Source organism: Mesoplodon mirus (genome assembly GCF_964341445.2).
Source record: "Mesoplodon mirus genome assembly, chromosome: 17".
In the NCBI taxonomy this organism is placed as follows: domain Eukaryota; kingdom Metazoa; phylum Chordata; class Mammalia; order Artiodactyla; family Ziphiidae; genus Mesoplodon; species Mesoplodon mirus.
In genome coordinates, this window is record NC_138993.1 from 569476 (window position 1) to 585996 (window position 16521).

Genomic DNA, 16521 nt, shown 5'->3' on the forward strand with positions numbered 1-16521 from the left:
TGATGCCATCAGTTCTTATCCACATCTGACCTTTACTGCCTTTATGCCCTTGGCTGGGGACTGGTGGGAATAACGTTAAGTTCTCACTGTCCACAGTAAGGACAGGCAGCACAGCATCTAAAAAACATTAAATGGACTTCCCTGGTGGCGCAGTAGTTAAGAATCGCCTGCCAATGCAGGGGACACGGGTTCGAGCCCTGGTCTGGGAAGATCCCACATGCCGTGGAGCAACTAAGCGTGTGCGCCACAACTACTGAGCCTGCACTCTAGAGCCCACGAGCCACAACTACTGAGGCCACATGCCACAACCACTGAAGCCCGCGCGCCTAGAGCCTGTGCTCCGCAACGAGAGGCCACCGCAGTGAGAAGCCCGCGCATAACGAAGAGTAGCCCCCGCTCGCCGCAACTAGAGAAAACCCTGACAACGAAGGCCCAGCGCAGCCAAAAATAAATTTTAAAAATAAAAAACATTAAAACACACATACCCAATGACCAAGTGATTCAACTAGTAGAAATTTTATGCTATAGACATATTCACACACATGCTCTATCCCATGTATCCAACAACATGCTATAAAGCATATAACGGGGGAAAACGAAGTATCAATGAAACACTGTCCCCAGAAGATCTGGTAAACATACCTAACAATGGCCTACCAGCAAGTATAAGGAGAGAGAGGGATCTCTCTTATACTCACTGATTTAGAACAATATCCAAAACAGAATATTGTGAGGCAAATGGTAAAGTGTATACAGTGTGCTTACATATGTATTAAGAATGTATACAAATATGCCTGGGAATGCACAGAAACTTCCGGAAGGATACATAAGAAATTAGTAACCACAGCTGACCCTGGATAGAGAAGCTGGGTGATGCGCAGACAGCACAAAGAAATTTTCACTGTGTACCATCTTTCATTTCCACGTTTGTGTACCAGATGCATATTATTCAAAAAACTCAAAAAGATATTGAATTAGTTTATGCTATCAATAGTATCTGAAGGCTAGTTGATTTTTATTAGATGTTAATGATTTGTAAACTACAATGGTGTGCAAAGGATTATTTCTACATCTCCAAGAAGGGCTTGGCTGAGGCTACGGTACAGGGCCTATTGAGGCTGACTTTTAAGCTTGAGGAATAAGAAAATAGGGGTTAATCCACCCCTGGTTTCCACATTGCTTCATGCTGGCCATTAACCAAGTATGAATAAAATGAGTAATTTGTATTAAATGCCCATTTCTATAAAGTGCTTTTGTCTGTAATTAATGAATGCATTGGTGGTATTCTATGAAGCCTTAAAGGCTTCCAATATGAGACTCAGTCCACCAAAAGCTTCAAGGTTGACCTAAACAGCCACCTACAGATGTGTGAAGGGTGTATCAGCCCCCAACCTCTATAATTTTTGCACTGGTGAACTATTTGTTTCATACTTTCATTCATCAACTGGTGCTTACTTTGTTGATGACAATCAGAATTCTTAAGCCAAGACCATTTCCTAAGCAGAATGATTTTACATACGCAGCACCCTTTCCAGACGTCACAAGGACCTGAAGACCTTCAATCCTGACCTTGCTGCTCTATTCCTACGGGTTGGTAGCACCACAATTACCTGCCTTGGGGCTCAAAACCAGTCATTCTTGCCTGCTTTCTTCCATGTAACCTCCTCAACATTCAATCAACCACCATATTCCGACCACTTTAAAATTCACCGACACATCTTGACTCCTACTCTCCTTCTCCAGTGTTCACTCAGCGGTGATCTCACCTACGATCCAGAAAAGCACTGGAGCCGAAGGGGCCGGTGTCAGTGTCGCCACTGCTGTTCTACCAGCAACAGCTCAGGCGGCAGCAGAAAGGGAGGCCTCCAGAGCGGGGTCTGGGGTGAGGAGGGAGCCACGTAAAGACGGTGATGAAGAGTAATGGAAACTGAGGAAACGGTAAAGACAAAGGATGCTGGGGAAAAATGTAGGAAAAACTTCAATAGTTCAAACACCTAATTAATTGGTCTTAAAAACCAATTATTTCTACACTATTAAGTATATAGAAAATTTAACCATGGTTCAAATAAATGTATTAAAGTATACTTGTATTTCAAATACTACATATTAGCTTATAGAAAAAATTAATTAAAAGTGTCTAACTCAGGGCCTCCCTGGTGGCGCAGTGGTTGAGAGTCCGCCTGCCGATGCAGGGGATACGGGTTCGTGCCCCGGTCTGGGAGGATCCCATATGCCGTGGAGCGGCTGGGCCCGTGAGCCATGGCCGCTGGGCCTGCGCGTCCGGAGCCTGTGCTCCGCAACGGGGGAGGCCACAGCAGTGAGAGGCCCGCATACCACAAAAACAAAAAAAAAAAAAAAAAAAAAAAAGTGTCTAACTCGGCCTGGTTACATTTATTTGACCTCTGATAGAAGTCAGACAATATATACAACTGTAACATGCTGATTATTAACCAAAATGGCACCATAATGTAAACTAGAAAAACTTTTCAAACCTTTCCAAATATTGCATTATACATTTATCCCCCAACTTTTCAGCAGCTCTGAGGTCAAGGAGAGAAAAAAATCTCAAAACAGAAAACTGCTTCTTGCAGGTCCCCAGACGATGGCAACCCCATGCTTCCTAACTTGCACACATTAATTTGTATTCACTGTAAAATATCTAGTAAGGAGACTTACAAGGATATACTATGTTTAGCAAACAAAAGGCAAAAACCAAAATGCAGGAACTAACTACTATCTATGATGTAATTAAGAAAAGGGTTAATCTATGTTCTAGAAACATTTTAAAGGCAACCCAGAAAAGCAAACAATGCCTATTTCATAAGTAAATTTTAAAATTCTTCAAATCCACCCAATTGAACAGTAATAAATGTTAAGCAAAAGACCACAATAATGGAAGCAAACGAGTAAAAACAGGATGGAGTGGAAGGGAGCCGGGAGCCTTAAGGACCCCTCAGAGTATGGAATAATTACACACACTTGAACAGAAATTATCAACACAAAAGACCAAAAAAGAGAAAAGTTTCTTCAAACTATGTTTTGCCTTCGGTTCACACTCAATTAGAAAAAACCTGACTCTCCTGGAGAGAACACTTTATAAACTGCTTCCATTTCCCCCCAATGCCTGGGGGTCCTCCAACACCAAGCTCCAGTGTGCAGCTCAGCTAATGCACAAAATGTGCCCTGAGAGCTCTTAAGTTGAAAGATTTAGGAGCCCCTTGAGCACTGTTCCAGTTGAGAGACGCCTGTCCTTCTCCATACCACCAACTACCTCCCCGCCCCTCCATCCAACCCAAGTCACTCCCTTTACTTTTGCTCTCCTTCCCTCTTTCTCCTCATACTTTCTTCTTAGACACATTTCTATGGAGACACACGTAAGGGTAAGTACGGACTCTCCCAAATTCTATTAAACACTGGGCCTCCCTCACATTCTCTGCTGGCTCTTCTTGCTCTGAGTCTCCACTACGATGACAGTTGTCTAAGAACTTGCATTTCTCCCCCTGGTTTCTCTCACCACCCACTTGACTTCAAGCACACAGTATGCAGGGACCAATTCCACTTTCTTCATTATTTATACACAGGCTGAGACAAAAATTGCTCAATAACCGTCTACTGAATGAATAAGCAACCTGGGATTCTTGTCCACACACATCAGCTGGTACTGAAAGCTCAAATCTATGCCATTACTCTCTCTTTTCCTCGGATTTTTCCTCAGACCAGCTCAAGACATGCAAGTGCCAACTGTGCTATGATACTGGGAACACTGGAACACTGGTAAAAGATGAACAGAACGCACACACGACACAGATGAGCGTCATACACTGAGACAGCGACACGAATGGGGGGGTGGCATCCAGCTCTGTGGGGGAAAGGCTCTTCCTTAAGGGACCTCTGGAGACAGAGGAGACATCTCAGTGCTCACTGAGCAACAGACAGCAGGTCGGTGGGGTTGGAGACACACAGAGAGCAGAGCTGGTAAAGCCCTGTGGCCTGTGAGACCAGCTGGGGTCTAATTCAGACGGGAAATAGGGCATTTGAAACAGCAGAGGGACTTTTCAGAAGGAAGCACAAGATGCTGTGTGCAGAATAAGTCCAAGAGCGACAGTAAAAGCAGGACCAGATAGGAGGGTACTGTAGTCACCTTCAGTGATAGATGACAGGGCCTCGAGAGGTCACTGTTTACCAGGTACAGAAGCTTTATACCGTTTTTAAAACCCCAACCAAACCACTGCAGGAACTCAAAACCAAAATATTACAAAACCCAGTGGACATGCGTTCCCTCTCCTTAGAGCAGCCACACCCGCCCCCAGTCCTGAACACTTACCTTCCGTGTCTCAGCAAAGGGCATCACCACCAGCCCAGCCCCCACACCACACACTACAAGGCCACCCTGCATCTCCCTCTCCCACCAAATCGCTACAGTCGCCCTCAGTATTTGCAGGGCACTGGTTCCAGGACCCCTCAGATACCAAACTTCACGGATGTCCAAGTCTCCTCTATAAAACGGCGCAGGATCTGAATATAAACTGCGCACACCCTCCTGTGCACTACGCCTCTTCGGATCACTTACAGTACCAAACACAAAGGAAATGTTATAGAAACAGCTGCCTGTGGCAAATTCAGGGCTGCTTTTTGGAACTTTCTGGAATTCCCCTCCTCCCTTCCAAATTTTCAATCAACTGTTGAACCCGTGGATACAGAACCCAGGGACACAAGGGCGACTGTGGTCTGTTAAACATGCTCTACATGTGACATGGTTCTGTCTGGAATCTGAACAACCCTCACAGATACCAGAGATCCTTCCCAGCAGCGTGTGCAGCTGGGAGCGGGGCCGGGGAGTGCACCGGTGCTCTGTGCAGTCCACCGCCTCTCTATTTACGACCCAGCCACTCTTGCGCTCAGAACTGTCCCGACTCCCACTCCCTCACCTTCTCGGTGAAGTCCAGACTCCACAGCTTGGAGCCGCCTTCACTCCTCGTCTCTTACCTGCTCCCTGACGCCCCAGCCTCATCCTCACCACCCCACAGCCCTCCCTCCCGCTCCCGCCTAGAAACCTACGATGGGCAAGTACTTACTCACCTTCAAGACTCGCTCACAAGTGATCATCTTAGTGAAATCTTCCCAGCGTGAGTGGATATTCGCTTCTGGGTTTTCAGAGCATTTCCCAGTTGCTTCATTACTACCACCTGGTCTAAAGGTTTGCTTACAACTCTACATATATCCATAAACTCCAAATCCCAAGAGGGCAGATGCCATATTTTGTTCATTTTTGTATTCCAGTTAGTAAATACAGAGTCTGTCCTACAGTTGGTGTCATTCATTCACTGAACAAGCATTTAATAAGGACTTGCTAGGAAGTGAGGATAAATCACTAAATGATGGATAAGGTCCTACTTTCTCAGAGCTGACATCCTGCATTAAAGTAAGTAAATAAATGCAGACGAAAATTTCACACAAAGTTTTAGGAGAAATCCTGTACAACAATAAATTTTCTTCAGGACTTGTAATATTAAATATTTTATGAAGAGAGTATCATAGAAAATAAACAAAAGAAAAGCAACAAACGTGAAGGGAGTAAAATGCAGACAATGTGTACAACTACTTCCTGAGAACTGGGAGCTCTGCCCGGGTCTGCCACTCCCATACAAAACACCAGCTAATCACCCTACAGGAAAGCAATCTCACCCTGACACCTCATGGTGAGCATATACTTAGCAAACCCTGAAGTTCAACCTCAAGTTATTCATTTTAAAAGATAAAAATAAACAGATTCGTAATTACAGACCATGTAACAAGATTAGGGGATTAAAATCATGTAAGGAAAAGAATAAAATCTGGCAGTTACTATCCTAGACCAGCATTTACCAGAAGAAAAATAATGTAAACAAAAGAAAATTTAAATTTCTTAGAAGCTACATTGAAGGGGGAAAAAGCAACAGATGAAGTTAGCTTAACAGTATACTTTATTTAACCAAATATACCCAAAATATTATCATTTTAACAAGCAGCCATATGAAAAACTGAGATATTTTACATTCTTTTCTTCATACTAAGTCTTTGCAATTCTGTGTATATTTTACACATCTAATTCAAATGGTAAATTTTCTTCAATACTTATTTGTATTTAGATTTAATTAAAGATGCAAAAGTAAATTCACACACCCAAGTTGTTCCGAACATGCTTTACACTGTATTGATAACGGAATTTAAGGTAATTATAATACAATTAAAACCCAGCCCCAGCCTCACCCATCCCATGGCGAAGGCCCAACAGTGACCCGTGGCCGCCACACGAGACTGGGGCTCCTACAGTCGACTGACTGCACCACCCAGCCCACGACAACTCCCTTCCATCAACACGGACTACATCAAAGAGGATGCTGTCCCTTATCTCCTGAGATAGTCATTTTCCAGTCTCCTTATCTAAAGCAGCTGTCAGTTTCTCTACCCAGATGACCAGGTGATAAGTTACCTCAATTATGTCACTTTGTTTCTCCAGATCTAGAATGCAAGTGCCAGGGAGCTGAGGGCTGGTGTGCTTTGTGCACAGCTGCATCTGCAGTGCCCAGACAGCAAGATACCACTGCCAACATGGCAACTGTTGAAACCAGTACTGTTTTACATGTTGCTAAATTATTTAATATGTGTATTATACTCATATGACCTGTAAAAAAAAAAGAATGACTAGGAACTGGTTGTGACAGGCAGTCTTCCATATTGTTCAAATAATTGCAAGATAATTCAAATTATCAGATCTGTATTTTTAACCCAGAGAATTCATCCAGTCATTGGTCTAAAAGATCGTAATGTGAATACCTTAGCTTACCTTACCTCTAACACTAGAGGCAAATACTAGGATATGGATTTACTATTCTTCAAATATAAGCACATTACACTGCAAGGCAGACATTAAGAATGTGAATATGTATTTTCTATACTGTACTTCCCACCCCCCAAATCGGAGCAAGAACTTCTGATCACCCTCTTACAAATATTTTACAAGATTTAATGGCTCCAGACAAAGGTCCATTAAGCATAATACACAGCTAAGAAGCAAAAAAAAACAAGGTCTTTTAAATTTTCCTAATAAATCATCATGCATAAGTCTAAATAGCAGCAACAGATCATAACCCTTTTATGACTCCCTAGAAGGATAATGGCGGGGTGCTGAACACGGGAGGGTGGAGGCAGCAAGTAGTACAGGGAAATCACAGTCTGAGTCAGAAAAATTCACTAATGTACAGACTGGAAACAGAAATGCAAGACAGTTTCCTTCTTCAAAATTTATCATTTTTCTGCATTCATGTGCCCAAACATAGTTAAGCACCGACTTCTGCAGATATAATTCACTGGAGTGTCCAAGTACTGCCACAGGACTTCAAATCATATTTTGGTTGAAGAAAACTAGTAATCAACAGTTAAACAAGAAAAACAAATGCATCTAGAAATCTATCCACATAAATTTGCTTTAGAGGATGGATGAAACAAAGCTTTACTCTCATTATCCTGCATGAGAATTCCTGCTGGAAAATAGGTTAATGAGTCACCGTGGGGTAGAAGCTGAGCCTCCTAAGTCCTGGACTCCCAAGGAGCAAGGAATCTGAATCCTTAATAAAAATGAGGGCAGGGTCTATGGACGAGAGGACTTCCTTGATCACAGATAACATGCCTTCCCAGAGCCACACCCATTTCTGTCTCACAAAAACAGAAAAATGCTTGGTCAAAGTGGATTTCCTGGTGTTAGGGTTAGTCTGTGGGAAGCAGGACAGAGAGGCACCCAGGAGACAGCTGGGTTACAATAAGAAACAAGTCTCCACACTTGTTTTCTGTGCACAGATATTCTTAGCTAACACACACCACAATGTTTTAGAAACTATCTTCCGAGATATTTAGAAGGCTGCAAACCAAGCGATTATTTCTTTGCACTACCACAGTCACAATTTTTTTTGAAGAAACTATTGTCAATATATTAACTATGTGCTCTCATTATGGACCAATTTCATTGTTTCAACGTACTATATGATTTTGAATAGACTTCCAATCACATATATACGTTAGCATAAATCTTTGCAAAGTCTCACAAGGCAGGTTATAGCTCTTTACAGCTTAAAATTACTTAACAATTCCCATTTATTGAACTCCTCAGTGGGCATTACTTTCTAAAGTGAGTAACGAAAATCGAAGCTGCAAAGCAAAGGAAATTACATTTAGTAAATATACTCATGGTCTTAGAAAATACATTTATCAAATCTTTATCCTCAATCTAGAAAAGCAAAAGATGAGCTCACACAAAGGCCGTCATTTTAATCCATCAAAATAGTGTCATATTTACCAGGATGGTAAGCCAAGATCAGGAGTTTTCTAGCACCTTCACCTGTCATCTGGCCCACGCATGTTCAAATACACTAACACAAAAACAAATTATTACAGTTTCATTCTCATACTGGTAAGGAGAGTTGAAAATCAGTTAAGTGAAAAACTTTACAAAATTTTCAAAATGTATTTATATTTCTCTGTATTCCCTCTTCACTTGAATTAACTAGATTTGTGAACACAACAATAAAATCCCAGTTCAAAAAGAGCATTATATAATAAACACACGTTATGTCTAAGACTCAGCACTCAATAGCCATGGCATAGCCTGGTCAAGAATAATGGACTTCTTGCAGTTCTTGCCAGTTGGCAGGAGCTGGGAAAGCTTGAGTGTTTTAGTTTGTCTCAACAATTGGCCAGGGGTCCTACAGAATACACAACGTACCAGGACAATCATGTACGCCACCACCAACAAAAATCAACCAACCAAAAATGTTACTGTGCCTCTTTAGAGTAACACTGTAAAAGCAGAGGTTCTCAAAGTGAGGTCCCCAGACCCAACATATCGGTATCACCTGGGAACTTGTCAGAAATGCCCATTATTTAGCCCCACCTGAGACGGGCTGAATCAGAAGCTCTTGAGGTGCAGCCCAGAAATCTGTGTTTTAATGAGCCCTCCAGGTGATTCTAATGCACACTTATGTGGGAGAGCCATCAATTTAGTGGGACAGCCATGGCTCCTGTATTTTAATTTAAAGCAGGGATTTTTTTCCCCACTGTTGTACCTCAGCCGTGGAAAGGGTCCAGAATGCACTAGGACCTCTCAATACAAAGTAAGTACAACAAATACATGACTACAGTGACATTCTGAACGACACGGCTCCCCATACATTCTTTCTGACTGAGGAAGCACCATTTCGTAGACACTCGCTCCCACTATTATGCTCAGTTTGCTAAACTGCTGGCTCCATAGTTATGCTAAGATATTCTGACCACAGCCATGAAGATGTAACTGTTCTAACCAACTCCGAGAGTGAACGTTACAGAATAAACAGCCACTGAGCAAGTGACTACTGCCCCCAGCACCAAAAAGATCAGAAATTATTAGAAGAAAATCACCATGTCAAGCTGTTTGCTTTTTCTTAATATATAAAAACACAAGGCCACACTTGTATCACATTTGACATGAATTTACATTATCTAATAATTTAAATATACCCTGAGGAGAAATTAACTAAAATTATTCTGGCAAAATGTACAATAAGATGGTTTCCCTATTTTCATGTTACATAATATGGATGATTTGCAGAAAATAAATTTTTTAAACAAACATACAAAAATAAAAATGTATGTAACTTGGGCCAAACGTGGCAAAGATAAACATATGCAAAATCTCATTCACAGAAGTCTGGTTGGCTGACATTTTGCATAAAAGAAGTCAGAACTCCAGGAAGAAAGTGTCTTACAGATCCAGTCACAAAAATATGACATGAAACTTTACGGATTTCTGCGGCTACTCATTTAAGTTTTTTATACTACTACATATATATAAATTTTCTACCTTAAACCGAGATGTATAACACATAATAAAAATGAATTTGATTTTGTAATGACAATTTCAGAGCTGGAAACAAATTCCAGGTATAAACATCAATTCCAAAACCTTCAACACCACCACCACACTTACATGGACCATCATTTAAGACACATGAGATCCACTTACATTATTACTGAAGCAATCAATGAAGGGCTCTTGTATTTAATGAGTAACTAAAAACTATTTAGTTTTTATACTTAAAAAAAATAAGGAATATTAAAAAGAAAAAATCATGTATTCAAACTAAATACACATCTTAATTCTACCTAATCTTAATAATTCGAGCCTTAATTTTTAGACAGAAGTGCCTTGCATGAAATTTGGGTGATTATATTCTATGAAACAGAATTGACATTTTACTTATATGCAGAATACCACTTCTTTTGAAATTCATTACTTTAACTCAGAATGACAAATTTAAACAGTAATTCTAACTAAAGATTTTAAAATAAACATAGTCAATAAAATAGAGTATCTGTTGCAGAGGGAGGAGTCGGTAATGTAACAAGTGATTTGAGCCATAATACAATATACTTGAAAAAGAATTTTTTTAAATGTGTATTATGAACTCTGGCTATATTATTCTAAGAAATGCAGTATCCTTCATCAAAAAAATAAAAGCTTCTCTTACTGAAAATATCATTTTAAAAAAAGTACACACTGCTAATTCCACCAGGTAAATAAAAATATAACAATAAGTTTCAACCAAAAGGAATACTTAAAGATATTTATAATCTAAACATGGTTTTATACAAAAAGATAAAAAGTCAAATAATATTCCCAAGGGAACATAGCACTCTGGACCTTTAAATATTCAGTCATGTAAGATTCAAACTTCAACCAGTAATAATGTTATTCAGTAATCAAGGAAACAAAAGAAACTTTCAAAACATTTTTCCTACATTCAGAAGATGGTGCTATTGATTAAAAAAAGAACTAATACAATATATAATGCATAAATCCTGGTTTTAAAGATCAACAAACTATTTTAACAAGTTATGATCAGATACTATTAAAAATAGTGAAATTCTTCACCGTTTTCCCAGAGTGACATTCCATAAGTTACTTAACCACGTCCAACTGGGAAACTGCGCATACTTCATTTTACACAGCTGGGAAACCGTACTTTACTCACATTACAACTGCTTCCCATTTTTCAAAATTTAGTAGTGAAGGGCGCTGGAAAGGAAATAACACTTTTGGAAAATAGGAAACTACTGTCAATTCATTTAATCCTGATTTATTTATGATGAAATAACCCACGCTGGGCTACACCACTTAAGAGATGGCCTGGCTGCTTACTTTGAAGTAGCACCCCTGCCCCAACTCCACGAGCCCCTGTCTAGGAGTATCTAACCAACTAGGAAGTAAAGACAGGAAAACATTTACAACTGTGGAATCTATGAGTCAGGTATGTGGGTGTTCACTCCCTTATTCTTGAAAATAAGTCTGACTTTAAAATCACTGCTACCCTCTCATATTTCAGGAATATATTTTGACATGTTATTAGATATTGTAACAGAACTCTTATCAAAAAAAAAAAAAAAACCCACCACATTTAAATATCACACTACTCCCCAGGAAATTTCCTCTGTTTTCCCAAGTAAAGTGTCCCTTTCATTTCTGACTAGTGCCATTTGACACCAAATTATCAAATTATTTAAAGGTTAAACATACATTTGATCACATTCTTTCACAAAACATTTCCCTTCAATCACATATTTATGTTCTTTCTCTCATCCAGAATCTAAGTTGTAATTATAAACCCAACCCCAAATTATTAAGTGACTATTAACCATTCATCGTGACATTCAGCAATTACTATATAGAGTTTACATATAACACCAAGTTTCTGAAATATTCAACAAGTACGTTTCTGAATAAAATGTGATGGTATGATTTCAATTAGTATTTGGGAAACAAGATCCAATTCAGTTACTATCATTGCTGATAATCTCTATTTCTATTAAATGGCAATTCCAAGTAAAACAGATATTTTTCTCCATTACTGATATTGTAGGATTAAAAACAAATATTTAATCTCTTCCAATGAACTCTCAGCACTGATTTTAAGCAGAAAAATCCAAAAACTCAATGAATAATAACAAATCAGGCTTTATGAAATACAAGTGAACCAACAGTTCTTTAAAACCTGGATCTGTCAAGAAGAAAATGAATACATTTATTCCCAAAATAAACAAAAATGGGGAAATTAACAAAATACATTGCTAAAATAAAACAACTGGAAAATGCGTATTCCTTTATTTGTGCATGTTAATAATAGCATATGCAACCTAAATCCTGCAGACTTTAAATTCAGTGTTTCAAATCATTACACAAAAAGAAACATAATATTGTGATGTTATAATACTAAAACTGTTTCATATTATCTTTTTATGGAAAGAATTATGGGAGCATATATGACAAATTCACACTTATTTAGAAAAGCTAGTACTAGTCTTTATTTTTATATTTACTGGTTTTAAGCAAATGACATTCAAATGTCTTCCTTGGTATATACTTTTTCACAAGAAAAAACAATGACTGAGCGAGCCACAGAGTTGTTTAACTGCACAAAAACACTAAAAACTGAATAACTAGCAATTCACAGATGCTCCACTTGACTGTCACTCAGAAGCTGACTGTTCCCAGGGTAAACTTGGTAAGAACTGGAACAAGGACTTTCTCGACGCAGGGACAAAGCTGTGTAGAGCTCTGTTCTTGGAGCCAGAGTGAGCCGGACACTAGAAAGTTCAGGAGATTAGGGCATCTCTTTGTGCAATGCTTTCAAATGTTCTTGAATGAATCGTATAGAATTTCACAGCCTTGGCCAAAGATAGCTTGGAATTAACATCAAGGATAAAGTTTCTCCCAATCTTACTTCAGCTTTGAAGCAAAATACAATGCTAAACATTACCTAAGGATTATATGAATAAAAATAACAGATGATGGGAAAGGTATGTATTTAGGTGCAAGAGACATCACTTAAAAATCATAACTGATGTTAGAACTCCCCACACTGCAATTAATGTCACAAATCAGAACAAATCCCACTCCCTGCCAACTCACACTCACGGAAAACGTGATGAGAATAGTCTTTGATTATTATTTTACAATCTCCATATCATGTTTTCAAAGATTTGCCAAAAACAAAAGAATACTGCAAATTTTAGAAAACAATTCCATCCATACTGTTGTGTCTAAAAAACAGAACATAAAATAGGACATAAGAAAAGTTTGATACAAAAGCATGCATCTCAATCACGCTTTACACTCAACTGCTTTCACGCAAGAATTTAAATAAGTAACCAAAGTTCTTTCTTTCCGAAGTATGCCTTCCAGCAAAAACAGAAACCATGCAAAGATGAGTAATATTTACATACTGTTCACTTTAAAAAAGCACATTATTCTTCAGAAAAATGCTAAAAGTATGATATACTAACACACTGAAATGTTATGTGAGAAATAACTATGCTATGACCGATGCCTCAGATTTGTGGTTTACATTAAATACATAATTCCTCAAATGTAATTCTAAATTAAACATGTCTAACATACAGAATTTTAAATATAACGAGGACTCTGTTTTGGAATAAAAATCCCAATGTGGTAAGATGTTTCTCCATACTATTGGAAATCAATCTTCAAAACACGTATTTGACAGTAGAGAGATCTGATTCCAATAACACTAGCCATACTCAAGTTAATTCTGTTTTTTAAAATAACCACTTGAACTGTATTCCTGGGAGACAAGCACACCTAACCTGTCAGACAAGTTTTGCTGGAGACTCCTGAGCGACAGAAGAACATTCACAACCCTGCAGAGTCAGGCCACCTTGAACACTTCTAGAAACCAACATGCTCAAGAAATGCCCAATTTCTTCTAAATCACACAGCAAATCCTCACCTAACATCCAACCTAACAGTATTGTTTGATTTTAAAGAAAATTTAAAGGGTAAGATCTAGATATTGATACCAAATAAATAATAGCAGATAAGATTAAAAATAAGACATTATTTTATAAGCAAAAGAGATTTGCCTTCAAACAGGTTTTTTTTTTCCAAGATTCAAAAGATTTATTTGGAAAAATCAGCACAGGACAAAGATATCCTTAATATTCCTCCTCAGAATATTTGAATATTCAGAATCTATATGAAATGTAGACAGCAACTCTGATTTCACAGGACATCAATGGTGCATACAGATGTAATCCCCATACCCGCCGCCCTCCCCAATGTACTACTCTGTCTGCCCCTTAGTGACATCAGTTTTCACTAAGCTTCTATCTTCAGGGCAACTTGCACAAACTAAAAAACAGAAAATCATTTGCATTTTTAAATGGCTGGGATTAGTTAAAGCAACCAAAGTATTACTGTTACAGCAAAGTTTAGTAAAACTATAAGAGAATACCACTAATAACATTTTAAAATTATCCAAGATGATTTCTTTATTGAGATTAACTACATAGAATTCACAGTACTATGGCATACTTATATTTAGCTAAAGTCACAAACACATTTGAACATTCACAATGATGAGTATCATCATTACCATTCTAATCTACAAAGCTTATGAATAAAGAAAAATACAAAAACCTCAAGTTTTACAAAAAAAAAAAAATTTAACGTCTACATACAATAACAATAAAACCACTTCTAGGTAACAGGTAAAAGTGTATTGTTTTCCTCTAAGTAGTCAGGAATGAAAGAATGTTTAATACCTACGACGCTTATTAGGGCCTTCAAAATTGCCCCCTTGGCTTCCTCTACCAAAACCACCAGGACCACCACTACCAGGACCTACACCACTCATCGGTGCTTGGGGGGTCTCAGAACCTGTTCTACTACCCATAGGTGAGCCCATCTGAGACGGTGGTCCTTGTGGAAATCTATCATTGTGCTATATAATACCACATAATACATGTGAAGTCCATTTGGAACACGCCAAATGTAAGTGACAAGAAAAATTGGCAAAATCCCAAGTGGTGGTGTCATGAAGTTCAGCAGAAAGTCCAGCAGAATCAGGATCACACATAGAAGGAAGAAAGGAGCAATTTAATTAGTTACTATGTTTAAAAAATAAAAGAAGCATCTGAATGAAGAGTTACATTTTGCTAATGCTATGCCCCAATTTCATGAAAAAAGAACAGATTTTATGAAGTGAATGCCATGTTAAACCTAATTAGTTACTATTATACTGTTCTGATCTCTCTTTTTTTAATTTTTTTTTTTTTTTTTTTGGCAGCGCCGCACAGCTTGTGGGATCTTAGTTCCCCAACCAGGGATTGAACCCAGGCCCTCAGCAGTGAAAGGGCCAAGTTCTAACCACTGGACGGCCACATAATTCCCTCTCTCTTTTTCATTAAAGTTTATACTGCATGTAACAGTGCCGTGTAATAAAAATACTGTTTGCATCACATTGTTTGAAAAAGTAAACATAAAAATTTCAGTAGCAGTGCTTTTAACATAGAAAGCATGAGTATAAACACACAGTTATAATTTCAGTATGAAAACTTCTGAGGTGTTTTTCTGGAAAGATTATTACTGGGAAAATAGATTTAGTTTTTAAAAGCTGACAATTAGCATGTACTATTAATAGCAGAATAAAAACACCTGAATTATGTATTTTGTAAAACTTCACAGTAATAACCACATATATTAATCTCAAAGGTTGAACAGAACTCCCTACATGCAGCAGTAAAATATCACTGTGAAAAAGACTAACGGGGATATTTAAATAAACTTTACCATTTCTGCGGGAGGTATGGAAAAGCAGGCCAGTTACTTTTACTTTTAACTCTCTGCTGATGATTATATGCTACACAAAATTTAACCAAAGTATTTACAAATTTTTACTAGCTCTCAGACATTTTACTACAAAATAAGCCTCCAATGGAGGAAACAGGTACACTAATTAGTATGCAACATCTGACCCGATCACAGTCGATATTACGGCACTGCTTCATTATCTCCCTATGTTAACACTCATTTAAAAAACCTGTTAGCATGTCCAATTTGTCCAAATTCTTAAAGGACTGTATTTAAAGTAAATAAATTTTAAAATAATAGAACACCGCATCCATCAGTTCTAAGACGCACATTCACTGCTCATGTCTCTGAGACCAGGAGGGTTTAGAGCTGATGGCAGTCTGCGTTTAACAGCAGCACCTTTTCTTTCTCAGCAGCAAAGGCGCCTTCAGTTCCAAAATTGAACTGCCTTTTCCAAATATACGATCAACTAATTTCCCTTTTCTAAATGTTACTTAGGACAACCATTAAAAAGAACTAAATGAGAAAATGTCTTAGGAATATAACATCTCAAATAGTGACAGACTTTAAGGGAAATGAAAAACAGTAGCAGTCTTGCCACTGATTCTCAAATATAATATGAATTACAACTGAAAAACGTTTTTATAATATTTAACCCACACAAAGATATCTTCACACTCTCAAACCAAGAAATGAAATTGTCTACTTCAAATTTAGTATCAAATTTAATTAAAATTAGTAAGTCTATAGTAAGAATACAATGTAAGCTTAAAATATATTTTAAAACTTTAATGTAAATTTTTTAGTTAAATTCTCTGAAATTACTCATAAATGATTTTTTT

The 16521-nt window shown here is 38.1% G+C and overlaps 1 protein-coding gene across 12 annotated transcripts in view; it reads right to left on the reverse strand.

The window, feature by feature from the left end:
* Window positions 1–16521, reverse strand: part of PSPC1 (paraspeckle component 1) — a 110375-nt gene that overhangs the window by 37485 nt on the left and 56369 nt on the right. Inside the window, exon 9 of one of the 12 annotated variants that reach the window (XM_082602586.1) lies at window positions 14333–14810. The exons of the other annotated variants lie outside the window; for them this stretch is intronic. Within the exon in view, the coding sequence (XP_082458712.1) occupies window positions 14625–14810 (186 nt within the window). The 3' untranslated portion in view covers window positions 14333–14624. Of the gene's footprint in view, window positions 1–14332; window positions 14811–16521 lie in introns of those variants that run through there. 12 annotated transcript variants of the gene reach the window in all.